The sequence below is a fragment of the Lepisosteus oculatus genome, chromosome 29 (assembly GCF_040954835.1).
Source record: "Lepisosteus oculatus isolate fLepOcu1 chromosome 29, fLepOcu1.hap2, whole genome shotgun sequence".
Lineage (NCBI taxonomy): Eukaryota > Metazoa > Chordata > Actinopteri > Semionotiformes > Lepisosteidae > Lepisosteus > Lepisosteus oculatus.
In genome coordinates, this window is record NC_090724.1 from 2,534,801 (window position 1) to 2,560,307 (window position 25,507).

Below are 25,507 nucleotides of genomic sequence, written 5' to 3' on the forward strand. Positions count from 1 at the left end.
TTCCAGACAAGATTTTTGTTTTCATAGGTCCTTTTTTCCCCACCCACTAATTTAAAAACTAATAAAACCACGCTGCCACAGTAAAGCAAAACTGTGGCTGAGAATCCTATAAAAATCACGGGAGAATTGATCACATTCCCAAAAAGGAATTTGTATGTATTCAACTGATATATCTAGAGACACACAAATTGAGAATCAAACTGGAGTAGTGTATTCATAACGAGCACATACACAAAAGCTTAAAATACAAAAAATAAAAGATCAGACTAAATGCCCTGTGCAGTGCAGTGGAGGCGAGAACAGTGGCAGAAAGATAGAGATCTCGGGATATCCATTCCTGGATAAGTACAAATCTTTTTCTGGTTGGTCTTATATTTAAAAATAATGAGGCTCCAATGAGATGTAGCTATCCCAGATGCAGGACAGGTAAATTCAGGAGATCAAAAGGGGGCTTCTGGTTGTTTACTCTCTTTAATTGAACTTTGTGGTAAATGAAGGGTTAAAGAGCCTTTAACAGACAGAACACAGGATAAAAAAACAAGAGAAACAGGAGGAGACAGAAGAAGCCTCATTACCCTCTTCCTCTACGCATGTGCCTCAGGACAGGACCCGGTTTCGATTGGTTTGGGAGGCCAGATTGTGGCTAAGTGATTTGGAGGGGATGGGCGTAATAAGTCCATCATCCTCATTAGTTCAGTCAGGGATCTCTGGGTATAAAGATGGGTGGGACAAAGGGCAGAGATCACAACAATGGAGTTCAACTGCTTGGAAACAAAGCCAAGATTTAACACAATGAGCCGGAACCAGCAAGAAAACAATGATATCATGTGGTTCCTACACAATACAGGCTTAATCTGGCCCACTGGATCAATAAACGTCTCAGCAAACAAACAGCAAAGATGTGCTGCGCAGCCCCCTCTAGGCTTTACTCCGGCAGGAATTGTGTTTTCAATCAGGCTCCAGTCTAGATCACACATGTTTGTCTGAAGTCACCCCAAATCAGGGCTGAAACTTAACTGATAATATGCAGCTGCTGTCCAAATGACAGAAAGTATTTGCTGTCATTACACACTTAATCTTTTTAAGTAATGTCTGTAGAAGAAGCAAATAAAAACAGACAGACCCAGCTTAAATTTGCATTCAAGTGGCATGGCTTAATTTAAAACCACAGCTAAAACAAACATGAGAACAAACACAGGTGTTCAGTAACTGGAAGTGGAAATTGGCATTTTTGAACAGCAGCATCTCTTAAGATGATGAAAGATATTGTTCTTGATTGGTTATTATTGCCACTCACTCAACTAAAAACAACAACTGTCCAGGATCGGCATTGAAACAGCGCAGCTATGGGAGAAAGGCATGTACATGCTCCTATACAGAACTTCAAAAGTTAGCAAGTATGGGGAACATATTTTACTGTATTTAAAATTACAACAAACAGCAGGATTAAACCAGGAACTGCAGTTTATTGAAATGTAGCAATGCCAGAGGCTCATGTGTTATCAAACTGAAATATTTTAATATTTTAAATATAAGCAGTGATAAAACCATACAATGTGCAAATGTCCAGAAAACAAGTAGATATGAAAATAAGTCAATTTCCCTAACGTCCTAGCATTAAAGATAATAAATCTGTTCGGTATGGATCACGGACCCCCCAGGGAAATTCAGAAGAGCCAGGCAGGGAGGTGGTGTGCTGTGCTCTGCTTTCTGAGAGGGGTCACTGCGCCCCCTGCAGGCGGAGCAGCCCGTCTGCGTACTGGAACTGCCCGCTGTTCTCGTACTCGTACATGTCCAGCGCCACCTCGCAGCTCTCGTGCACCACGCGCTCGCGGTCGCCCAGGTGCTCCCGCAGCGCCCGCAGGCACGGCTCCTTGCCGATGGCGCCCAGGGCCTCCGCGCACTCGTGCCGCACCATGGCGCTCTCGTCCGCCCTGGCCAGCGCCGCGGCCAGCTGGGGCACGCAGGCCTCGTGCTGCACCTGCCCCAGGACGTAGCCCACCTCGTGCCGGAACAGGGCACTGCCGCACTGCAGCCCTGCGGGGAACACAGCAGACACGGCCGGCTCAGGGCACACTCGCCTCGCCAGAAACCACGTCACCCCGCTTCTGACCACTTCGGCCAGTACAGGGCCTCGGCGGAGGGCCCGCGCACGCACACACAGAGAGAGAGAGACACACACACACACTCACAACAGGACCAATTATCGCTGAAGCCAATTAGCCTAACAGCATGTCTTTGGACGCGCAACCTGCATGCAGACTGTGAGAACTGGGGGAACTGCGCTTCACTCCTAAATGTTTTTATTCCTGAAGAATTTCCCTATACTTTAAAGCACAGCCATGAAGAAATGAATTTGCTGAGATTTAAAGGAAGGTCAGGAGGGTCTCATGAAACCGAAACCCCCCGCGGCTTGCCCACTCCTCCCGGCTGCGTCACGCATACCGTCGGCCAGCGCCAGCACCGCCTCCTCCGTGCCCAGGTTCCTGAGGGCGAACATGGCTCTGTACCGGTCGAAGAGGGGCAGGGACTCGTCCAGCAGGCGGGTTCGGAGCTCTGGGACGCTCCTCTCCGGGGCCGGGGGCGCCGGGTCCACGGACACGTAGGGGCTGTCGTCCTTCCACTGCTCCTGCCCGCTGAGCAGCCACTCGATCCGCCTCAGCGCCAGCTGGCAGGTCTCTGCAACCTGAGGGGGGCCGGGGGCGACACTCAGCTGCACGGACCCACTTCGACCTGCCCGGCTGGGGCTCAGCACCGCACTGCCGCCGTGCCCATATTCCAGCACTTCAGGATCTTATAGTGCCGTAGATAAGAGTTGTACTAGTTAACTGCTTAGATACACTTAAGCTTTATTTGGACCTTACCTCAATCACAGGGTCTTCAGAGTAACGCTTCAGGATATCCAGAACCTTGGGATTTCCTATTGCTCCTAAAGCTTCTCCTGGAAAGACAAGCAAAATCATCAAGGGTTAAAGCCGCGTCCAACATTTTTATGCAGAGAACTCAACTTGACTCTGATCACACAGCGGCACGAACAGCCCATGACAGGAAAGTGCTAGGGTGGGGCAAGCTACAGGGGTACCCCCTCTGCTTCCCACTGTGCGCGCAGGCGATGCTCAACTGTCTAGACAATAACAGGACACCCCGTGTCTCAAGACTGACCCACGCAGAGCCCTCAAATAATCGAACCCTCAATCATGCTAATCATAGGAACAAGTCGAGGTTTATTCCGTGCCGAAAAGAGAAGAAAGGAAACAAGCCTTCTTCTGGTGTTTCTTTTCAGCAGGAATAAACCTTTAGTTGTTCATTTGCAGCCTACCCATGCTGACGCAGCTCCCTACTGGAACTACTATGCCAATAATAGGGTCATTTCAACTCTTTTGAGTTTCTTAACTTCACGTCATCTGACCTAGCGACTTGTTCAGAGAGGTACTCATTTAAGTAAAGGCTTCAGCTGGGGGGGGGGGGGAGAGATTCAGGACAAGGGTTGGGAACCCCCTGTTAGAGAGATCTGAAAATGATCTGCACCTCTCCCGTCAGGCAGCGGTTCTCGGGGCTCGGAAGGAGAACTGTGGACCCTCACCGGCCTCGTGTCGGACCATGGGCTCCTGCCGCGTGTCCTCCAGCACGGACACCAGCGTGGGGATGGCGCGCTCGTCCTGCATCTGGCCCAGGCAGTAGGCCAGCTCATGCTTCAGGAGCGCCGAGTCGTCCGCGAAGGCCTTGCTGATCCAGTCTATGGCGGCCGACCCGCCCAGATTCCTCAGGGTGAACAGGGCCCTGAAACGCGCCCTGAGGGGCTCCTCGACGTTCACCAGTATACTTCCCAGCGCCTCGATTTCCTTGTCGTTCACCATCTTCCGTCAGAATCGAGGTTGCCTTCTGTTGTCGAGAACAGTTAACTATAATATTAGAATGATTTTAAACTCCCGATAAAAATGGGATATATCTTGTTGGTTTTTTTTAACGAAACCCTACTTATAATTCAAAGAGGATAATGGACATTTGCTCATCGAACGCTTTATAAATAAACGATCTGTTCAAAGGATGTTTTTCCACCATTTAACAATTCTCGCTAGGGATAAAATGGTATGCAACGGTGAATTAACAGGATCAGGACTACCGGAAAGATTTCTGCAAATGACGCTGTTGTCTATTTGTGTTAAACGACAATTCAACAATTATTATAAAACGATAAATAATAAAATACTAGAATATACGTGCAAAACATCAACTAAGACACGACACACAGGGCGCAGCCATCTTGCCTTACTTTGCCCGGCGTAGACAAACACTCCCGTGGCAACGGGGGGGATTTCAAGAGGGTGTTTCAAATGAATTTCGCTATTAAAATTCAACATTAACGGAAGTTTGCTAATGTACATTTAATTACATGTAATTACACGTAAGCTTACACATTTTTTATAGTTTTTCTGACAATATTTAATTTTACTTCAACTTTTATTTTAATAAATCTATACATATCTCCCCCCGCAACGCAGTCCGTTGGTTCCGTCTGCTGTCTTCAATCAGAAGCGATTTAAAGCGCTGCTGTAGTTATGGCTGCAGCTGCAAACTTTACTGTAGGTAGCAGAAAATAGATCGGAGAATATCACCCAGCCGTTTCTTAAATGCAATCAGCGTACTGCCTTCAACAACATCGACGGGAAGGTTCTACCATAACCTCCACGGCCCCCTGTGTCAAGTTTTAAACGCTCTTCCACGGAGTTTTCACTTGTCTGATTATCTTTCACTGTCCATTCAACACCCCTCACAATCTTCTAGCAGGTCGAAGTACTTTATGCATAGTACTATTTGTCAGTAATTCAGGGTTTTGTTTACAGGTAAATGCATTTAAGGTAGTGGTGCATTTTAACACTGCTTGGGGTCCAATTCTTAAAAGGTTGTCATTCAGCTATTAATAAAATGTGTAAGTTAATTACACTATAAAAACAACTAACATATTAGCTATTTCCATTTCACCAGAATGATACATCACAAAACGCACCTTGGTCATTCTGTGCCTTTTCCCTTTTAAGAGCACAGCTATCCTAGCCTTACTTCTAGGGAGCGAGCTCTTCTATTTTTTGTCTCATCCACACTTGCCATTACTTCACTGATAGAAGTCCTACCTGAATAAACGAGGGTGTCTCACTGGTGCAGTGGTTCAGTTACGGACCTGGGGTGCTATCACTGTGGGGTTTGTATGTTCGCTCTGTGTTTGTGTGGGCTTCCTTGGGGTGCTCTGGTTTCTGTCCCCAGTCCGAAGAGGTGCTGGTTAATTGGCTTAATTGGTTAATAGGTTAATTGGCTCTGGTGTGTGTGTCGGCCCTGTGAATGACTGGTGTCCTGTCCAGGGTGTATCCCACCTTGTGCCCAGTGCTTGCCAGGATAGGCCCTGGCTCTCCTGCGACCACAGACAGAATGGAGTGAAGAGAAAATGGAAGGATAAATAAAATGTGTTTTAGATTTTTCACTTTCTCATTTCACAGGTAAAACATTTTAAAATCATTAAACAAAATGCTAATTTAGAAGCCATGAAAAGGAGAAAATAGGTAAAAAAACACATTTGACTCTGCAGTGCCAGACTTATTGCTAGGTCTTATTTGGTGTTCTGGGCTTGTCTGCGCATTCAGCAAACAAGTAATCATAAATCCTCTTAAATGAAATTCCTTCAAAGCTGGTGACACACAGCATAATTCTCACAGGGTCACCTCAAGCTCAAGCTAACAAACAAACCTGTCACCTCTCACACAGGGGAGGGCTCTGAACTTAGAGCTGGAGACTTTCGAGGTCAAATCTTAGGTGAGACACAGCGGTTGAAGCCCTGAGCAAGACAGGTCGCTCAGACTGCTTTGGTTAAATGCTGAGTTACAGAAGCAGGTAATAATGTAAGATGCTCTGGATAAGTGAAAATGAATAATATTAAGCTGCATTTATTAAAACAATGCTCCTGCTGGGTAAATATACATACACTCATTTTATGGTGTCAAATTAACATGAAAGTCATTTTCAAAGTCTTTATAACAAAAGAGCAGGTACAAATGACAGGAAGCCATTCAGTTCTCCTTGCTCAGTTGAACGCTGGTAGCTCACAGAGTCAGGGATCTTGTCTAGCCACGTTTTGGATCCCTAGAAATGAGCATAAGCAACATGTCTGCACAATCCGTTAATAAAAAAAACCATGAAAGAACATTAATGTGTAGTAGACTCCAGACCTCTCAAAATCATCTAATGCCAGGACATTTACAGAGAGATACTCAACCACTGACACCACTGAACCACATTGTTATTCATTTTGAAAGTGTGATCAAAAGCAGTGTTATCACATTTTAGTTTCCTCCTGTCCATGCCAGGGCTCAGAAACTCAGAATCAGGAATGGGTCCGGTCAGTACCAGGACCACAGATCTAAGGAGAACCAGGTTGCTGCTGTACATGGGCTTGGTGGACCAGGAGGTTGCACATGTCCCAGTGTGGTGCTATAGGGAGTACTGTCCCTTAGATGAGACATTAAAACTACTGTTTAGACCACTTTTGCAATGAAAGATCATATGAAAATGATATGATCTCTGAAAACGTAGGGGTGTTAACCCTGGTCTCCTGGCTAAAGTCCACTCTTGACCTCTATGAAATGACCTTCCTAAAGTTCCCAATAGTTCTAGCGGTGGGGAGTTTTTCATTCTCAGCTAAATTGCAGTGCAGCGGTGCAGCAGAACCTGATGTGTTACCACATGGCATCCAGCTGGGGACTGTATTTCAATGAGGTGTGGATGGGGTCCCCTTTTATATGTGAACAGCTCTACATACAGTAAGTACAGGGTAATACTATTTGTTATTAAAAGAACCAATCACCATGCTGACAGCAAAACTACAGGTATCTTTTATCACGGCACCTGACAACACAGATAATCCAGTGAACTACATTCTACAGACGGAGCTTGCAAGCTGGCCTGTCTGAGGCAGTTGAAAAGTCCCTGATTAAATGTTACCTTATCTCTGAAGAAGATGGTATTTGTTTGCTGACACTAACTACATCAATGCAATGACCCAGGAATAGCTACTAGAGAAGTCTAGTAGTGAAAAAACAATTGACAATTGTGTTACCTAATCTGAAGGTCACCTTATTCCTGGCGTGGGGTTCAGCCATCCAGAGGAATGGCTTTCCTACCCTGGAATCACAGGACTACACCCTGGACAGGTCACTGTCCATCACAGGGGATGCACATGGGGGTAATCCTGTGGCGGCCTGCATGTCTTTGGAAGATGGGAGGAAGCTGAAGCACATAGCGAAAATCCCCATAAACCTGGGAAGAACATGCAAACTCCACATAGATTCCAGAATCGACTGCAGGATACAAACGCTGTGGGGCAGCAATGCTAACAGCCATACCTCTGCCACATGCATATTTGTAAAGTGATGTACAGGAACCCTCTGGAATATCGTACTGGGACAGCAAGACAGAAAGGATTCAAAGATTGTTGGTAAGTCTTATCATTAATCACAGAGTTAGATCTGCAGCTATACATCACTTTGGCATTTATAATAAAGGTAGCACAACTGTCAATTGTGTTTTCTGTTTGACTGGTTTAATGAAAAAAGTGCTCTTGCGCCCTCTGCTGGCATTTTGTAGAAAACACAAAAGTCATTGTTGAGTAGGTGGGACAGGGAGAGAAGTACCTCTAAACACAGGGTGAGCATACAGCTGTTCTACTCCTCTGCAGAAATCAACAGGAAGCCCCCCTGCCACCCGCCCACACCAGCACACACTTAAACACCACAGAAAGCAACAAAGCTCTGAGAGGGAACCAGGAAGTGAAACATAAACACAGGTCTGTTTTCCACCCATCCATTTTCTAACCACTTCATCCAATTCAGAGTTATGGGGGAGCCGGTGCCTCTTCTAGCAAGCAACGGGCGTAAGGCGGGGTACACCCTGGATGGGCCGCCAGTCCATTGCAGGGGACACACAGAGACACGCACGCACACTCACACCAAGACCACTTTTCCTAGAAGTCAATTAACCTACCAGTGTGTATTTAGACTGTGGGAGGAAACCCACACAATCTCGGGGAGAACATGCAAACTCCACGCAGACAGCCGCCCCAGCGCTCCGGGGCAGCAATACTGAGGCCAGCCCACGTCCTGTTTTCAGCTTTGAGAAATGAGCCCCCCTTACCTACGCGTCAACAATACCTAGTTTAAGTTATAGTAAGCTGAACTCCAGTTGGAATTAACCTTATCGGACCCCTGGAGCGCCACTTCCTAGGAGGCACACAATGCACGACTTGAGAAGTGACATCTCTCCCCAACCACAAGCCAGTAATACTGACTGGCTGCCACCTTGTCAGGACCACTGCCAGGCCCCACGCAGCTCCGGAGCGAAACGATTCCCGCCGACGGGGTGTGCTGGCCAAGGGGATCTAGTCCTGCTCCCGCTGCAGGTAATCGCACAGCAGGGCCCGCACCTCCTCGGCCGCCGGGTCGTCCATGCTGGGGGGCACACTGTCGCAGGGCTGCGGGCAGTCGGCCCCCCCGACGGCCTCCAGCCACTCCTGGTTGAAGGAGTCGCTGTGCACCTCGCAGACGTTGTGCAGGATGCAGCAGGCCAGGATCATGGTGGGCACCAGGTCCAGGCTGCAGTCGTTGCGCTTGTGCAGGCACTGCCAGCGGGCCTTCAGGCGCAGGAAGGCGTTCTCGATCACGCTGCGGGCGCGGCTCAGCCGGTAGTTGAACTTCAGCTGGCGGGCCGTGAGCTCCGGGCCCTCCGGGTAGCACTTCAGCAGCCAGCTCTGCAGCGGGTAGGCGGCGTCGCCCAGCAGGAAGTACTTGAGGGGCCGCCCCATGAACTCCTTGGGCGGCTCGGGAAAGAGCCCCCCCTCGCTGGCGGCGCCCCAGAGGGTGGAGCTCTGCAGGATGGTGACGTCCTCCGTGCTGCCAGGGAAGCCGGCGCAGGCGTCCCAGAACTGGCCCAGCCCGTTCACCACCCCCTGCAGCACCACCGAGTGCCAGCCCTTGCTGTTCCAGTAGTCGGCGGTGTAGCTGGGGGGGGCGATGATGGCGACGTGCAGGCTGTCGACGGCGCCCACGCAGTGCGGGAAGCCCCAGCGGGTGTTGAAGAGGCGGGCCATGTCGTCGAGCTCGTGGGCGCTGGGCGCCTGCAGGTACAGCGGCTTGAGCAGGGCCACGATGGCGTGGCACACGTCCCGCACACACTTGCACACGGTGGAGCGGCCCACGCCGAACAGCGCGCTGATGGTGCGGTACTCCACGTTGGTGGCCAGCCGCCACAGCGCCACGGCCACCCGCTTCTCCAGGGGCAACGCCAGGCGGAAGTGGGTGTCCTGGCGGGCCAGCTTGGGCTTCAGCTTGGTGCAGATGTAGAAGAAGGTGTCCTTGGACATGCGGAACTTCTCCAGCCAGTCCCGCGGCTGGAACTCGTTCATCACCACCCGCTCCCACCAGTCCGTGCTCTGGATGTTGGTCCAGGCCCGCGTGCGAGAACTGCAGGTGCAGCGACTGCTGCGCGCCACCAGCATCTTCAGAGCCAAAAAGAAAAAGAACAGGGACTCAGAGGGGGGGGGGTTCGAAAACCAATTTTCATCCAAAATCGTTTTTCAATCCCAATACAAAGAAATATCCGCTTAGCGGTTTGTGGCTTTCGGGCACAAGGGAGCGACTGCCATGCTCAATCCCATCAACCCCTGCAGGAGCAGGTATCGTGGGATACCTATAGACTGTACGCGGGCTGGACAAAATTTACGTCGTCGCCTGCCATCCCAGAAACACCCTGACTGGCGGATTCATTGACGCAACTCTGGACAGCACTGGAAATCAAAATGTGACAGCACATAGGTTCGATAAGTGAATAAAGAAAATACAAAAAGTCAAGAAACTGTACAAGAAAGAAGCTGATCATACGACGCTTGGACATCTAGGCTTCGAGTCCTTTGTACACCTTTTCACACGCGCTTCCAAAATCCAAAATCTCCAAAAAGCTTTGGAGAGTAACACAATACATTCCAAAAACGTCATCAGAACAGCTGCTAACACGCTTTTTAACTTCAACTTGACCTAAACAGAAGATGTAAAAAGCAGAGCGGAAAGTTGTCAAATTGAAAAAAAAAAACTAAGTGGACTCACAAAAATGGACACATTTCAGCAAAGGCACGCGAATGCAGACGACAGTAAATTTAAAGGTATTTTTAAAAAAGGGTTCCACATTACTGTGGGTTTATGCCAGTCCGAGAGCCACTTGTCATTGACTTAGTGTCTCCAGTTATTAAACATCACATTAACCTATAGGAACGGGAGAAGAAGGAAGTGTTGTTTGTGTGTTTCACTCTGCCCACCCAGCAGCGGAGCTCTGTCAAGTGAAGAAATACTAACACAACAGAACAATGTTATCAACAGCAATGGATCAACGACAAATGATTCTTGATCCATTCCTGCAAGAGACCCGTTGATCTCCCCGTCGGCTCCCACTCTATTCTTTAAACCTTGACGTTTACGTTTAAATCAGATTTTCAGAGTTTGGATTAGTTGTAATCTGGATTTTTTTTTATCTTGGGGGCGGCGATTTCGTTTTTCTAGTAGAACATTTTCCAAACCTAAACCGAGTCAGGAATTTCGAGAGGCTGAATCCAGTTTAAAAAGGTGAACGCTGGCTTTGAGGACAACACTCAGGCTGGACGAAATAAAAACAACGGCCATGAACGAAAGGCTGCACACTGAAGCTACAGATAAGGACTTTTTCCCCCCCGGTTTTGAGAGGCTGCAGCCAGCGTATTTAACGATCAACCGGTAAGAAAGGTTCTCTTTTTGACCAAAGTTTATTCACTGCCAGACGAATTGTATGAAACATTGGCAATTCCTCGCTGTCTCGTATCTCTTCGAGCTGGTGCCCACGGTGAATGTTGTAAAACACTTCTATTTTTAGGATTAATGAAATACTAAAGATAGGTGCAACCACACAATCCCGGCAATGCAAGCAAGGATGAACCGTGTTCATCAAAGACAGAGGGAATCATGCTTGTGCTGCGGTACTTGTCTGTGGGCTGAGATGATGCGCATTCATGCAAGGATACAACAAAATGAAGGTGCATTTAGAAACAGGACCTAGTGACACTGCACACAGTACACTGCTAGGAGAGATGTCCAGTACCCAGGACACTTCGGATTTAACACTGAACCCAGGTTTACTTCGAAAACTATTTTCGCAGAAGGCGAATTCTGGTTAACTAGTGCTCACTGGTTCAACAATATTTACCATTAGCATCCTCCTCTGCCTCTGAAAAAAGTATTGCCTGTGTCTGACTCGCCTTTGTATTTCATTTCGTCTCTGGACACTGGCATTGTTAATATCTGCTCTCCGTTTCATAAGCATGTACAGCAGGAGGAACATCAAGGGCTGTAAGGCTTCTTCTCCAGCCATTTCCTCCAAGAGCCAGGTCAAACCACAGAGAGCTGCAGGAAAAAAATGCTTTTGAAAGGAAGTCGAAAATGAGCGACGCGCTCGTTTTTCCTGTGTCGGGAAGGGAGAGGGAAATAGACATGGCGGTAGCGCGCCCCCTGTTGGTCACGGGTGAATAATACACTGCGCCCCTTTACCGTAAGTACGACAACAGGCGCATCTCTTGTTTTAACACATTTACATGCAAATCCCGAAACACCGACAGAATATATGTAACCGGCCTGTTGTGTTGGACCACTGGAGCCGGGTTTTTATGCCTGTTTCCACTAGCCCTTTCTAGGTATAAAAGGGCTGAATGTATCTAAACGTTTGCGCCTTCTTCTACTGAATCTTTCCCTGGTGTGGGTCACAGATGTACGGTAACGCTAGTATATAAGAACATAAGGTTACAGACGAGAGGAGGCCTTGCGACCCCTCCAGCCGTTCATAGTTCATAGTTCATAGTTAAAAGCTACAAATCGCTATGTCGTGCGTTGCACGTTGCAAAAAAGCCGAAATTATGTCTCAGAACGCCAGGTGAGAAGACCTTCAGAAAAACAATATCTCGAATACTTGAGCATTTCACCCTTAAGAGTCCGTCATTTTTTTCCAACAGCGCAATGCTTTTACCTTGTTCCTGCACTATTTAGTTTGTTTTTTGGACTTGATTAATTTAACTGATGTAGTATATTAGATTAATATTTTACAGTTTCTGCACATACAGAGTCTTGGACAAGCGTGTCGGCTATATAAATCAAATGTTAAGGATGGCAACTAGTAATACTAACTTTGTAATACTAACTTAGCAATAATGTGTGTATGACTTGAGCGCACTACCGCCACCTAGCGTCTGGAAAACGTGGCCTTCGTTGCCACAGCAACGCGCCCCGGCCTTTTCTTGTATTGATTCAAACATTGTGTCGTCATCACGCTGGCTCCCAGAGTGCCCCGGGAGGCGAAAGATAAGTGTAGTCTTGCTCGTCCGCCATATTGGGAGAGAACGAGGAGGAAGAAATCAAAAATCAAAAACAAAACCGTAAATACCTGTCTGTGCGGTGCCGAGCGGGGGTTTTTGATGTGCTGATTTTCGCTGAGTCTGTATAGCGGCCGATACGTTTTAAACCCCCCCAGCGCTGAGATCTGTAGGCAGTTTCTAAACCGGCACCCTTCGGCAGAGGTAAGTTTCCGAAGAAAAGAGCACAAAACGGTCTACTCTGGGAGAAGGCGAGGCTTTGTTTGGGGGGGTATTTATCTCATTAGGATTTGCTGTTTTTCAAAGAAAAGCGAATCTCCATTAATTAATTCAGAGGGGATATGCCCTCTTCAGCGAAGAAACGCAGTACAGCTGCAGACTCAGCTCATCCCTAACGCCTACTAGCAGAATGGGAGTCCATCTGTGGACTTTGTGTGGAGACAAACCTCTAGACAGATTGCAGCGTTAATGAAAATGCGTGTTCTTCAGATATTTGCTCAACAGCTGAAATCGGGGTGACGATGTTGCTTGTGAGAAACGAAATTCAATTATTAAGAGAAGAGAGAGCCAACTGCGCTCAACTGTCAGTGTGCGGTAGTTGACGGTGCGGTCGGTTTGCTTTTTCGTGTCGAGTAAGAAGTTCAGTAGGCGATACAGGGATGTCTGGAGGACAGCAATTTTGGGTATTTGTTTTGATGTCCCATTTTACGTGTTGGACAGCCCATCTTGTCCGTCCATTCGGAGACGGGGGCGTCGTATGCGCTTGTGTCCCTGTTCGCTGTTTGCGGCTGGTTTCTGAGGCGAAGAAATAAGGGAGTCGATTAGGATAAGGCAGATATGTCGATTTTTTTTTCCCCCGATCTGGGGTGAATATTTGCTTTGACGAAAAGAGCAGAGTGGGTGGTATTTGGAAGTCACAGCTGTTGTAACACCTGGCCCACAACATGCCCTGACACAGCTGACCGATGGAGCCCTGCTGCAGACTGTTCAAGGATTTAAGCTTCATGTGATATTTGTACATGTATTGGTCTGCTTGTGCCCTTCTTTCGTAAAGGTTTCCCATATACGAAAACGATATTGAAATCAATCGCATGAGTCTATTAAATGGCAGCAAAAAAAAATGTATCCAGCCTACAGTCGCCTTAAAATCAAGTCAGATTTAGATTCATCCTGAATATATGATCGAACGTACTACTTTGCCTTCTGGGTTTAGTGAGGACATGTTTAAATGGCAGTTCTTCCATTGTGTGAATTTGTAAGTTGTAAGGGAAAGTGAGATCACTAGGCAAGTATGTGATCAAACATACTGACCTAGAGTTTTGTTACCGGCAGAGACAAAAATGGTTCAGATGGTCTTTTGTTACTCTTTTTCTCAAACAAGTATGCAAACTACATGCTGCTTGATAAAGGCAGGTGCTCTCTTCTTTGTTATGGAAGCTTGTCTTGAATATATTTCTTTACAGTGTGAAGGTGCATTAAGTAGTAGTACACAGTAGTGTACACATCTTATTTTTGTGCAGAACAAGGCAATGCAATCATTAACATGTCTGTTTTACTTTCTAGGTTATACTATTGAAATCATTATTGCATCGTGGCCATCATACAAATTGTAAGCACACTGAAAACATAAATAGAATTGTCAGTTGTTCTTTTGCTCTTCCCATTACATTTTAAATATCGCTCTTGGGTACAATCCACGTGACTGTGCACAAGGGAAAAGGGGGGGATTGTAGGCAGATACCTCTGACCTGCCCTCCTTCAAGCCACTCATCCGTTCAGGGGTATCGCAGCCCCATACCAGAAAGGTCAGTGCTACTTAGAGGAGAGGCCTTTCCCCACTGAGAGCTCTGTACGTCTGTAGGTCCCGGGATGCCACAGAGTGGGCGCTGTGTTATTGAGAGCCAGCTAAATAATCCCACCCTAAACTCAGCGCCACTTGGCCAAGGGAATCCCTCTCACAGCCGGGTAGCGACAGGACCCAGGCTTGAACCTGGGATCTTAGAGCTCAGCCTGCACTCAGCCCTTTGCCCGCTGGGCCACAAAACAAAGCTTCTTTTAAAAAAACAAAACAAAGCTGGTGAAGCTGCAGTAGTGGCTGATCCAGGAGTTAAGGGACAGAATGATGCCGACACGCTGGAGGTTCCTGAATGCTAAATCTGGAATCAATGACGGATGTGTACAGCGGTCGAATCTTACCACACGGCCACATTTGCAGTTTTGACGTTGTGATCCAGTGATTGTATCGCCGTGCATTTGTCGTCTTTTAGAAATGCACCTTTCTCAAGGTAGCCTATTAAAATCCGGGGCTTTGCTTCTGAAATTAAAAATGGAGAAAGGCATTTCTCAGAGGGTTAGAATGGGGAGCTGCCAGGACACGAATGCAGGCCAGACGCTGAGAAGCGAAAAGGGGGGAGAAAAAAAACTGGGGCAGTTTCCAGGTGTGTGTGGGGGGGGGGGGAAAGGCCAGGGATTTGACTCTTCTTTCGTCCGCCCCATCCCAGGAAACGTTTCGAGGTCGGACTCTTGTCTTCATCGTCTCTCCCGAGGATGGACCAGGACTACGAGCGGCGTCTGCTGCGGCAGATCAACATCCAGAACGAGAACGCCAGCCCCATCGTGAGTGACCGATCCCCCGGGCTGCTGCTCGCCTGGAGCATGTGCCGGACAAGGAATCCGACCGACTGACAGGCTGCGCAATGCGTGCCGTCAGAAGTAGTCGGTGCCCCATTCTTGACTTGATTTCCTTATCTCTGTCGCGTTACACATAGATCATGTAATATTACCAATTAGAAGAGGCTAGCTTATTGGAGCCAATTAAAACGATCTTGACGCGTTGTTGCCTGAAACGAGTGGTGGCATCGGCTTCAACGACGTGGCTGTTCCACACCTCTACGTTCCTTTGTGTACAGAAGTGCCACCGTCTTCTCGGCGTTAAAAGCGCTTGCCCATAGATCCCACCTGCGTCCTCCTGTGCAGTCCGTCGTTGATTCTCAAGAGGTCCGTTGGGTTTACTTGTCGGTAGCTGTGAGAATTTTAAATATTCAGGTCTTTCCAGTTGAAGACTGAATGTGGTTCTGTACTTCTAGCCCGTCAGTGTAGGATATTCCATTGAGCCCAAGTATCCAGTAGCTCTTCTCTTGACTGATTCCAGAGTGGAAAATATTTTTTTGTAATTGTATTGTACCAAGTGTCATTTTTGAATAGGTGAGTAATTGTCTTCTAGATTAATTTTGTTCTTATCTTCTGTAATTGTACCTCATCATACAGCAGAATTCTAAAAAAATAGATCCTAATGAATATAAATTGGAAGTGAGCTGTTTACTTCATGATTTGGTTGTTTTTAACACTCCAAGGTCTACTGTGCAGTAGATAGCCAGCTCTTGAAAAATGGGAAATCAGCTGAATCCTTCAGAGAACTTGCACCTTAGCAGCAACTGTGAACTATGTGGATTAAGATATTTTTTTTCACAGTAGCAAAAAGTAACCTTTCCTGATGCCAGACTTTGCAAAGCTTTGAAACTACTACCCAGAACTGCAGCAATAACGCCAACACTGAGCATCCAAGAGAACTGTAAACTTTGTAACAGAAGGGCTTTGTCTCTTGTATGGCAGTACTGTAGAAGAAGGAGCGAATGGTGAAACTCCATTCTTTCTGTTAGTCAAATCATTTGGACAAAAATTAAACATTTGACGAACATTATTTCCTCTGTCATTTGTCTGTATTTCTGCATCTCCAGCTAAAACTTTTATTGGGGTGTTTTTGGCACTTTTACAGAAAGCCCCTGAAGTCATGCGAACTCTGACGCCCACCAACTCGCCCATGTCTTCCCCAAGCAAACACGGGGACAGGTTCATCCCTTCCAGAGCCGGGGCCAACTGGAGCATCAACTTCCACAGAATCAATGTAGGTTCGCAGGAAGCTGAGCGAAAGATCTGTTTCTCCAGTTTGTGGGTTTTCTGAGGACTGGCAGAGCAGTGATGTGATCGCTGGTTATTGTGTGTGGTGGTGGCTTTTATTGTTGTGTTGTTAATACTAAAGTTTTGATTTTCATTGCTGTTGTCTAAAACAAGACGATTTGGACAACAGTGAAGCTTACTAAAGCATGTCATGAAAGATCAGGACAAATCTGTAAAATTCTTTCTTGCACAATTTCGTATTGTATGAAAAGTTTTATGCACTACACTACAAAATGAAAAACCCAAATGATCAACAATCCTTTTTGTCCCTTAAACTCTTTTGAACTGAAATTGTAATATTCAATATGCATATGCATGGAGATATTTTCATGTTTTAAAGGACTAGAGTTATATAAAAATGCTTGCTTTTACTGCAGTTTGAACAAAATTCAGAGACACTGGTATAATGCAGTGCCATATGTCATAGCCTGTGGGGACTATTGGCTCAAAACTGAAATATTTAGGAGTTGCTGACAAATGGGTTCTTGTAACCCATGTTACTGGATTCTTTGAAATGAGAAAACTACAAAGCTGGCTTGTATAGAATTTTGATTGTAATTGTTAAGTGCAGATAATTTAATTTAGAAAAATATTTCATTTGTACAGTTAATATATTGTACTTTTTCATGTGCCAAGAATTTCACATGTAGTGTAATTCTTCTATAATTTATTTTTAACAAATATATGTTATGAATTATCACATTTATAGTATTTGTTTAGGGTAAAAATGCACTGATTAAGTTGCTAATGTAAAGTGAATAACATTTATTTTCTTCCTGTTCAGGAAAATGAGAAGTCTCCCAGTCAGAACAGAAAAACAAAGGATGCAACATCAGACACTAGCAAAGGTAACATTCACCAAGACCCTAGTCAGTCTAATCCAGTAACATCTCTTCTCTGTACCCTGTCAATAAAAAGCCTGGTATGATGTTCACGCATCAATAATGAAAGGCTTTCACAAAATGGGGACTTGTCTTGCACTAGCCACCTACAAGCTGGTAGTCAAACATGACGATTCTCTTCCTCAGCGGATGGCCTGGCGTATTCTGCCTTACTGAAGAACGAGCTGCTGGGGGCAGGCATTGAGAAAGTGCAGGACCCCCAGACAGAGGATCGAAGACTGCAGCCCTCCACTCCAGAGAGAAGGAGCCTCTTCAATGTAAGGACGTGCTCACTAATGCACACGGCATCGCTGGCTGTTGTGGAGACAGGTCTGCAGTGCTGCTGGCCCAGTATGTCCTGCTTTAAAGTAATTTCATCTTTGTTGTGTTTAGTATTCTCTCAGTGCCAAGCGCTCTACACCAGATGATGGAAATGGTGTTTCCCCCTACTCCCTGTCTCCAGTCAGCAGTAAAAGGTAAGTCAGTTTTAATCCCCAGTTGTTTGCAAATGTGATTTGTTGTTCAGTCCTGTTTGTGAAGTCTTTTTATAAATATCCTGTCAGTGGCACAAAAGGATCTTGGGAAAAAGTCCTTTCAAGTCCCCTGGAAAGAATAACAACTAAAAACCTGAAGGGATAAAAGATTTATGTTCCAAATGTATTTTTATAAAGACCTACTTATTTTTTTCCCTTTGGTAATGTGTGTTCAAAAAGAATTGAACTTGCACCTCCCTTTTAAAAAAATAAAATAAAAAATTGCCTGTCAGAGGATGGTGTTGAGAGAAATCCCCGTGATGATGGAGAAATAAATCTAAGGGCTCTCCTGGATGTTTTTTCAAAGGCGGTTACATAAAGCACATAGGCAGACTGTCAAGCAAGTTAATTTGCTCTTGGCCAGTTAAGTTCTCTGTTGTAGTACAAGAACATCTTACTACAGACAATTTCAGTAGTTTTGTGTTCATTTAAAACTTTCACAATCAGTGTACCATAAAATATTACTTGGGGGGGGGAAGAATGTGAAAATATACACATTTGTTACATCACAAGAGTACATTGAAGCCATCAGTGTAATCCTGTTTTACAGCATGTAGGTTTCTCTTTTTATGTTGTGTCATTTATTGGAAAAACGTTGCTCAAGACATCAGAAAACACATGCTGCGTCGACAAAAAGGCTGTTCACTGTAAAACCAAACGAGTTTTACTTTTTACTTAGATTAATTTTGATTCCCACAGTCCAAAAACATACCGGTAGGTTACTTGGCTGCTGGTAAAGCTGACCCTGGAGTGAGTGTGGGCGTCGCCCTGCCGTCCCATCCAGGGTGCATCCTGCCTCGTGCCTGGTGCTTGCCACAGCCCTGAGTTGGAAGAAGCGGTTAGAAAATGGATGTTAGGAAGTAACCCAGAGGGATAATCCTGATCTGTGATTTTTGATTAATTCCAATATCGCAGCCAGAAGCTGTTACGCTCCCCTCGAAAACCCACACGGAAGATCTCGAAGATCCCTTTCAAAGTGCTGGACGCCCCGGAGCTGCAGGACGATTTCTACCTGAACCTGGTGGACTGGTCTTCTCTCAATGTGCTCAGCGTTGGCTTGGGCACTTGCGTCTATCTCTGGAGCGCCTGCACCAGTCAGGTGAGAGTCGTCTCCCTCTGCTAGATCTATGGGTTTGTGTAGCGAGTAAAGACTCTCTTAACATGTGCAGATTTAATTTCAACTGTGTCTGGTATTTTACTCTGGTTTGCGCATTTAATTGACCTTATGTAGTTTTATGCAGAAAAAAAAACCCTTTTGTTACAATTGATGTTTTTTATTGCATAAAAAAAGTGCTGGGTTTGTAAACTGGATATGGATTATAGTATATCTTCATACTCCAAAGTAAAATTAAGAAGTCGATCGTGGCTGATGAAGTGTGCGTTACCACTTGGTATAGTACCCAAGACCTAGAGAAGGAAAGTAGTTAGGGGTTCATCCTCTCTCCTTCGATCTAAAGCAGGAAACAAATTGTCAAAACCATGTCCTCTATGCTCTGTATGTACAGGTGACCCGCCTGTGTGATCTCTCCGTGGAAGGTGATTCTGTTACATCAGTTGGCTGGTCAGAAAGAGTAAGTTTGAACTTGTCAAATGAAATTTCACATGAATGCAGACTGAGTGGGATAGTGACGCAGTGGTCAGCTTTGCTGCCATGCAGCACTGGGGCCCTCAGTTCAATTCTGGACTTGGGGTGCTGTCTGTGTGGAGTTTGTATGTTCTTCCCACGCTTGAATGGTATTCCTTGGGGTGCTTCAGTTCCCCATGGTCCAAAGACATGTTGGTAGGTTAGTTGGCTACTATGAAAGTTGGCCAGTTGAAAGTTGGTGTGAGTGTGTTTGTGTCTGTGTGTATCCTCCGATGGACTGGTGTCCCATCCGGCGTGTATCTTGCCTTGTGCCTGTTGCTTGTCTTGATAAGCTTTGGCTTCCTCATGATCCTGTACTGGATAAAGCAGTTGTATAAATGCTGATTGTATAATAAAAAAAACTGCATAATGTGTACTTTAAAAAAAGTTATGAGAAGATGACTGGAAATATTATATGCATTTTTTTTCTCCTATGCAGATCTTACAAAAAGTGAACATTATAGTAATTGTCATTTTTATAGGGGCTATATGCTAAATGCAGTCAGTGTAAGTGTTTTATCTAAGTCTTTGATACAGTATTTGTGCTCGGTTTAGAAGGTTATGCTGGTTTGTTGCAGGGAAACCTGGTAGCAGTGGGAACTCACAAGGGATTTGTACAGATCTGGGATGCTGCTGCTGGAAAGAAGCTGTCGACGCTGGAAGGACACACAGCTCGCGTGGGTGGGTGTCACAGTCGCGAACATGCATTCATCACGTCATGGTATCTCTTTCAGCAACCACTTCTGCAATTCAGGGTCATGATGGTCCAGAGCCTGTCTGAGGAATCATTGGACACCAGACCCCAACATGCACCCACTCATTTTTACACGGGCAAATTACTCTTCCAGCATGAATTGGACTGTGGGAGGAAACCAGAGCACCCGGAGGGAACCCATGTGACCACAGGGAGGCAGAACATGCAAACTCCACACAGACAGCATCCCAAGAATTGAACCTAGGGCTCTAGCCTTGCGAGTTGGCAATGCTAACCACTGCAATACCAAGCTGCCCTCATGCATTCATTTAAAAAATTAGCTCTCTTCTCTTTGGGATTTTCTGTGGGATAATATGGTCCAGATTAAATGTAAAAAAAAAAAGTAATACAGGGTACAGCAGCAATGCCCTCTCACCTTCACCGGTCTCTCCCTCTCTCTCTCCCCGTGCACAGGGGCCTTGGCCTGGAATGCTGACCAGCTCTCTTCCGGCAGTCGGGACAGGATGATTCTCCAGCGGGACATCCGAACACCCCCCTTGCAGTCGGAGCGCCGGCTACAGGGCCATCGGCAGGAGGTGTGTGGCCTGAAGTGGAGCACCGACCACCAGCTGCTGGCATCTGGAGGCAACGATAACAAGGTAGAGGGAGAGCCCAGCTGTGCGGAATGGTTTTGGATGTGTGGTTACAGGCAGAGTTCACCTGAAAATCAGAACACTTCAATTCAGACAAAATCAGGTGAATTTGTAGATGTAATTGAGAATAATGGGGTGGAACTTTTGGCTTTATTCAGGAAAGGTTTGTTCGTGTTTAAGCATATGTAAAGTACAGATTTATCCTGTATGGGGGGAGTTATACAATTGTCCATACAAAAAGTCTGTTGTTTTCCTACAAGCTCTTACTGTCTTTTGGTGAATATAAAAATGCCATAAGTATTTTTATTTGATGAATTCTGTCATTAAAACGGAAGTAAACTTCAAATTGTGTTACTTAGTACAGCCTTTATTTTATATCGTGATACAATTGGCATGTGCTGACTATGATCACTGAGTAATGATTCATGAAGAGTATGGCAAAAAAAGCCAATAATTCAGGTGGTGTTTGAGTACTTGTGCATTGTTGATTATAAAGAATTTCAAGAACAGTACTATGTTGGTGAACTCTAAGTAGTATGTCTTCTGTGTGGTGATGCAGTGTCTTAAGGTGAGCATTAACAGTGTTGTTTTTGTGTGCCTGTGCCTGTGCCGAGAAGCTGCTGGTCTGGAACCACTCGAGCGTGATCCCAGTGCAGCAGTACACCGAGCACCTGGCAGCAGTGAAGGCCATTGCCTGGTCCCCCCACCAGCACGGGCTGCTGGCCTCGGGAGGAGGCACTGCCGACCGGTGCATCCGCTTCTGGAACACGCTGACCGGCCAGCCCCTGCAGTGCATCGACACCGGCTCGCAGGTCTGCAACCTGGCCTGGTCCAAGCACGCGAACGAGCTGGTACGTACGGGCCCGGAGACGGCCGACACGGCATCTGCCTAGCTTACTGCAAGCCTGTAGCAGTACTGTAAAGGCACAAAGCGCAGGTCGAGCAGTTCACACGCGTGGCTCTCCTTTTGTCCTAGCTCTATATTTATACATCTTACGCAAAACTAATCCTATTAAGACATTTTGGTGCCATGCATTTTGTAAGTGTGGGCCTTAAAATGTCTAAGGGTATAGAAACAGCCCGTTTTGGGCTTTTTCTTTTTGGCACGGTTTGATATTTGATTTCTTGAATGGGAGAATTCCGCACACGGATTTGTTTACATTAGGCTGTACATTATAGAGATCAGCTCTGTAATACTTGATTTTGAGATACTTAAGCTTTCTCTTGAACTGTCCTATAGAAAAGAAATACAAACGTGTGCTTAAGCTTATGGTGTTGAGTTCAGTGTGTAAGATTTTCCTGTACTTTTGCTTACGTTCGTGTTTTCCTGCAGGTCAGCACACATGGCTACTCTCAGAACCAGATCTTGGTGTGGAAATACCCGTCCTTGACACAAGTAGCCAAGTTAACGGGGCACTCGTACCGAGTTTTGTACCTGGTGAGTCCTGTGTTTTTTGGGTTTAATTTTTTGGGGGTGAATTCACCAGCTACAGACTGTTACCCAGGATTGTCTTGTGCAGGTGAGGGGGTTGGCTTCTGCATTGTTTTTCAGTTTTACATTATTAATGATGCAGAACTCATTTTGTTATAATAAAATAGCAGCTTTATTTTTTTTTGCTAATAAACATTCTCATTTCTTGTTTGCTTGATGAAAGTATATTCAATTTATTTTTTTCCGTATAATGGTTACATTTCACTGTATTGCACCAGAAGTCACTGTTTGCACACATTTAAACGGTTATCTGGGGTGCTCACTTCCCATCAGTGCATCCCACAATGAGCTTTTCCTATAAAAGAAATATTAGTAGCATCAGTGCTAATGTTAAACGAATGGCATCTAACCACGGATACCTTTCAAACATCACTTAATTACCACAGCATGTAATTAAATTGAAATGAATGATATTTGGAAGAGGACTTGCCCCAGCTCACTCAATTTGTGTGGTTTCTTGGACAAGCATTTGGACACCAAACTGTTTTGGTGTTCTTAGACCTGTTTTGGTGGCAAGACATTTCCAAATGAGATCTGGTCGTACCTTGAGCGTCTCCAAAGGAGGCAACTGGGGATTCATATCTGAAAAACTAACAAGTTGAAATTTCTACAAAATAAATATTACTCGCACCTGAAGAAGGCTTCACAGCCCAAACATTGCGTTTTCTATCTTCTCTTTTCAGCATGGAATAAACCTATTACTTGTTCCTTCGCAGCCTACACATGCTGACGCAGCTCCCCACCTGAACTAAAATATTTACTGCATGAAATGAATTGAGGCATCATTTCTGTTGGTGCACAGCCTGTACAATGCATAGCTTGCTTAAAGTTACCCAGGTGGCATCGTGCAAAAGGAAAGCCTTCAGCTCTTCCATCTCCTGACGGATTCTCTCTCCGCAGGCAATGTCTCCTGATGGGGAAGCAATAGTGACCGGAGCAGGGGATGAAACGCTAAGATTCTGGAATGTATTCAGCAAAACACGATCAACAAAGGTACTTCCAAATCATTTGTTCACAGATCTAAATTGCTGCCTCACAAAGCATTCTTCAAACTGTGACAAACATGTTCTGTTGCTCTTTCTATAAAGAGACTCCAGCTGAAATACGCTTCTCCTTACTGATTTGTATCCACATTACCTTATATGCTTGCTTATTGTCTTACTGCTTGCTGTTTCATTTTGTTTTGTGGGGCATTTGTACTTTTGCATTGTAATTTTTATTGTACTAGCATGTAACCTCGCCTACTATTATATTAAGATGTACACTATAGTCATTACTTCATGTAAATCTTTAAATGATTTAGGTTACCCTGGATAAGCAATTTGATAAGGAAGGTCTAAATGTATATCATTACTTGTAATCTCACTTTTGTGTTTCTCTCTTTTTAGGAATCAGTTTCTGTTTTAAACCTCTTCACCAGGATACGATAAAACAGGAAAACAGCAAAAGACTTCAATGGGAATACACTTTCTTCATCACATACACCATAACTTGCATGAGACTCATTGTGTAATTCCATCAATTTCTTTTGCTGGAGCAAAGAAGAAACTGAAAAAGAACTTTTTCCTAACCATTACATTTGTTTACAAAAAGACTTTTGTTTCAAGACTGCCAAATAAGGATTTAAGGAATTTCTTTCTGAATGTTTGTTTTTAAGTTTTGTTATCAGTGTACAGTTAAGTAACTAATTTTCTGTGTTTTTTTTTGTTCTGTGGTCACATTTGGTGTTAAGCAGCCTTAATGAAGCATCAACCAATGCTGTAGAAAAATGAGTTTAAAAGGGGGCATCTTTTTAGTTTAAAAATCCAAAAGGCTAATTTATTTTCAAGATGAGAATTTTAAGTCGTAAGGAAGACATATTTAAGGGGGTAAAATCAGGCATAGAAATTGAAGTTGCATAGAATTATACTGTTTTTTTTTAAAGAAAATCTAAAATTGTATTCTTTGAAATCTAGCAATTAAAATCAGGTCTTTAAATATTTCTGGCTGTTCCTAAAGTCAGAGGTGCGTGATTGAGAAGGGATACATTTAGAATTTAATTTTTAATCAGTTTTTTAAATTTCATCTTTTTTTTTCCTTCATTAATGTCTTTTATGTGCCGCTGCTTTTCTTTGGGGGATGCCGACGCTGTGAAAAGCACTTGTTTTTAAAATGTCAGAAATGAGCAGGCAAGGCGGTTACTCAGAATGTGCTGTGAAAAAGAAGTAACTCTTGCTCGTCTATTATGTGCTTTTCCCCTCTTTCTGATGGGAGCACTTCTGACTGTGCTTGTAAGAATTTGACACTTTGTACCAGGTGGAAAATGAGGACATGAGATGCACAGCCCGAGCCTGCGGTGTTTGACAGCGGAGGTTGGTGTGAAAGGATCGGGATTCTATTCGAACCGTTTCATTTCTTGCCAGTTTGTGCCCTTCCTCAGTGGGGATTTTGATCACAAGCGAAGGTGGAAGTGCAGTAGGCAGGGCTCCAGGAAGCGAGCTGTGAAGGGCCTCCTGAAAAGCAGAGGACAGGTTGTGCATGACTCCTTACGTACCTTCTCCTGTTGTAAAGGGCCTTAATCTGAGCATTAGAAGGCAATTTTGAATGTGACCATTAAAGGGCACAGTTCTATTGAGGGGTTTATACACGCCTAGTTTTAACTGTAGTTGTCCGTAAACTGGGCCTCTCTCCCTCACAGCAAGGCTATGCAACAAACGACTTATTCTCAAGGTTTAAAGTACATCTGGTCACTTGTGATAAGAGGGATCTCTGCAGATGCATTCCTGGAGTTCTACCCATTCCACGTCCCTAGGCTGTTTTGAGTGGCTGTACTTTAGGCAAGTCCTGGTTTTAAAAATGGGTAAAACCTTGGATTCAAAAATATTATGTTCCATTTTATTTCTGAGAAAGAACAGGGGGGGTTTGTCTGTTTTGGATTTTATTCCTAGTAAATGGGTTGTTCTTTGTCTCCAGAAGAACCAATGGTGTTTATTGGAGTAGTTGAAATGTGCTGAAATAGAGAATCTGACTGTAATACAGCCAGAATAATGTCCAATTGCCTGTGTACCCTTCATTATGTTTCTTGCTTTAACATCACAACTGCCAACTTGTACAGCTTAAAGAATGTCTAAAAGTTATCACAAAATGTGACCTGGTATGTTATATACTCTGTGCATAAGTTGTAAATAAGTGCAGTGTTTAATGTAATTCTGTTCCAGGCATTAAACTCTTAAATTCACCTACCCATCTCCCCAAGCTCTTTACAGGTGT

General features: G+C 45.1%; 3 protein-coding genes across 5 annotated transcripts; 1 reads left to right on the plus strand and 2 right to left on the minus strand.

The window, feature by feature from the left end:
- Nucleotides 1-1,446: 1,446 nt before the first annotated feature.
- Nucleotides 1,447-4,297, minus strand: dohh (deoxyhypusine hydroxylase/monooxygenase). Its single transcript, XM_006639923.3, has 4 exons — nt 3,584-4,297; nt 2,865-2,941; nt 2,446-2,686; nt 1,447-2,037 (listed from the first exon to the last, which is right to left on the minus strand). Exons 1-4 carry the CDS (start codon nt 3,855-3,857, stop codon nt 1,721-1,723), a joined length of 909 nt encoding a protein of 302 aa, XP_006639986.1. The 5' UTR covers nt 3,858-4,297; the 3' UTR covers nt 1,447-1,720.
- Nucleotides 4,298-5,905: 1,608 nt separating this feature from the next.
- Nucleotides 5,906-11,550, minus strand: LOC102696600 (uncharacterized). The gene is made up of 2 exons (XM_006639924.3): nt 11,269-11,550; nt 5,906-9,538 (listed from the first exon to the last, which is right to left on the minus strand). The coding sequence occupies exons 1-2, from the start codon at nt 11,431-11,433 to the stop codon at nt 8,423-8,425; spliced, it is 1,281 nt and encodes a 426-aa protein (XP_006639987.2). The 5' UTR covers nt 11,434-11,550; the 3' UTR covers nt 5,906-8,422.
- fzr1a (fizzy/cell division cycle 20 related 1a) lies at nt 10,495-25,475 on the plus strand. 3 transcript variants are annotated; one of them, XM_069185888.1, is made up of 14 exons: nt 10,495-10,802; nt 14,926-15,040; nt 16,200-16,328; nt 17,166-17,229; nt 17,410-17,540; nt 17,656-17,738; nt 18,711-18,894; nt 19,301-19,366; nt 19,998-20,100; nt 20,588-20,772; nt 21,384-21,617; nt 22,100-22,204; nt 23,159-23,251; nt 23,647-25,475. In XM_069185888.1, the coding sequence occupies exons 1-14, from the start codon at nt 10,711-10,713 to the stop codon at nt 23,686-23,688; spliced, it is 1,626 nt and encodes a 541-aa protein (XP_069041989.1). In that variant the 5' UTR covers nt 10,495-10,710; the 3' UTR covers nt 23,689-25,475. The 3 variants fall into 3 exon arrangements, with proteins under 3 accessions (XP_069041989.1, XP_069041990.1, XP_069041991.1); XM_069185889.1 differs by lacking the exon at nt 10,495-10,802 and adding an exon at nt 11,883-11,988; XM_069185890.1 differs by lacking the exon at nt 10,495-10,802 and adding an exon at nt 12,385-12,628.
- The last annotated feature ends 32 nt before the right edge of the window (nt 25,476-25,507 follow it).

What these genes read in the sequence shown, in the direction of transcription:
- fzr1a (XM_069185888.1), top strand. Translation starts at nt 10,711, where the DNA reads ATGAACGAAAGGCTGCACACTGAAGCTACAGATAAGGACTTTTTCCCC. An exon ending in AACATCAGACACTAGCAAAG is followed by an intron (nt 17,230 to 17,409) that starts GTAACATTCACC and finishes TCTCTTCCTCAG; the next exon opens with CGGATGGCCTGGCGTATTCT. An exon ending in GGAGCGCCTGCACCAGTCAG is followed by an intron (nt 18,895 to 19,300) that starts GTGAGAGTCGTC and finishes CTGTATGTACAG; the next exon opens with GTGACCCGCCTGTGTGATCT.
- dohh (XM_006639923.3), bottom strand. Translation starts at nt 3,857, where the DNA reads ATGGTGAACGACAAGGAAATCGAGGCGCTGGGAAGTATACTGGTGAAC. An exon ending in CATGGTCCGACACGAGGCCG is followed by an intron (nt 2,942 to 3,583) that starts GTGAGGGTCCAC and finishes TTGTCTTTCCAG; the next exon opens with GAGAAGCTTTAGGAGCAATA. An exon ending in GGTGCTGGCGCTGGCCGACG is followed by an intron (nt 2,038 to 2,445) that starts GTATGCGTGACG and finishes TGTTCCCCGCAG; the next exon opens with GGCTGCAGTGCGGCAGTGCC.
- LOC102696600 (XM_006639924.3), bottom strand. Translation starts at nt 11,433, where the DNA reads ATGGCTGGAGAAGAAGCCTTACAGCCCTTGATGTTCCTCCTGCTGTAC. An exon ending in GGCAGAGGAGGATGCTAATG is followed by an intron (nt 9,539 to 11,268) that starts GTAAATATTGTT and finishes TTGGCTCTGAAG; the next exon opens with ATGCTGGTGGCGCGCAGCAG.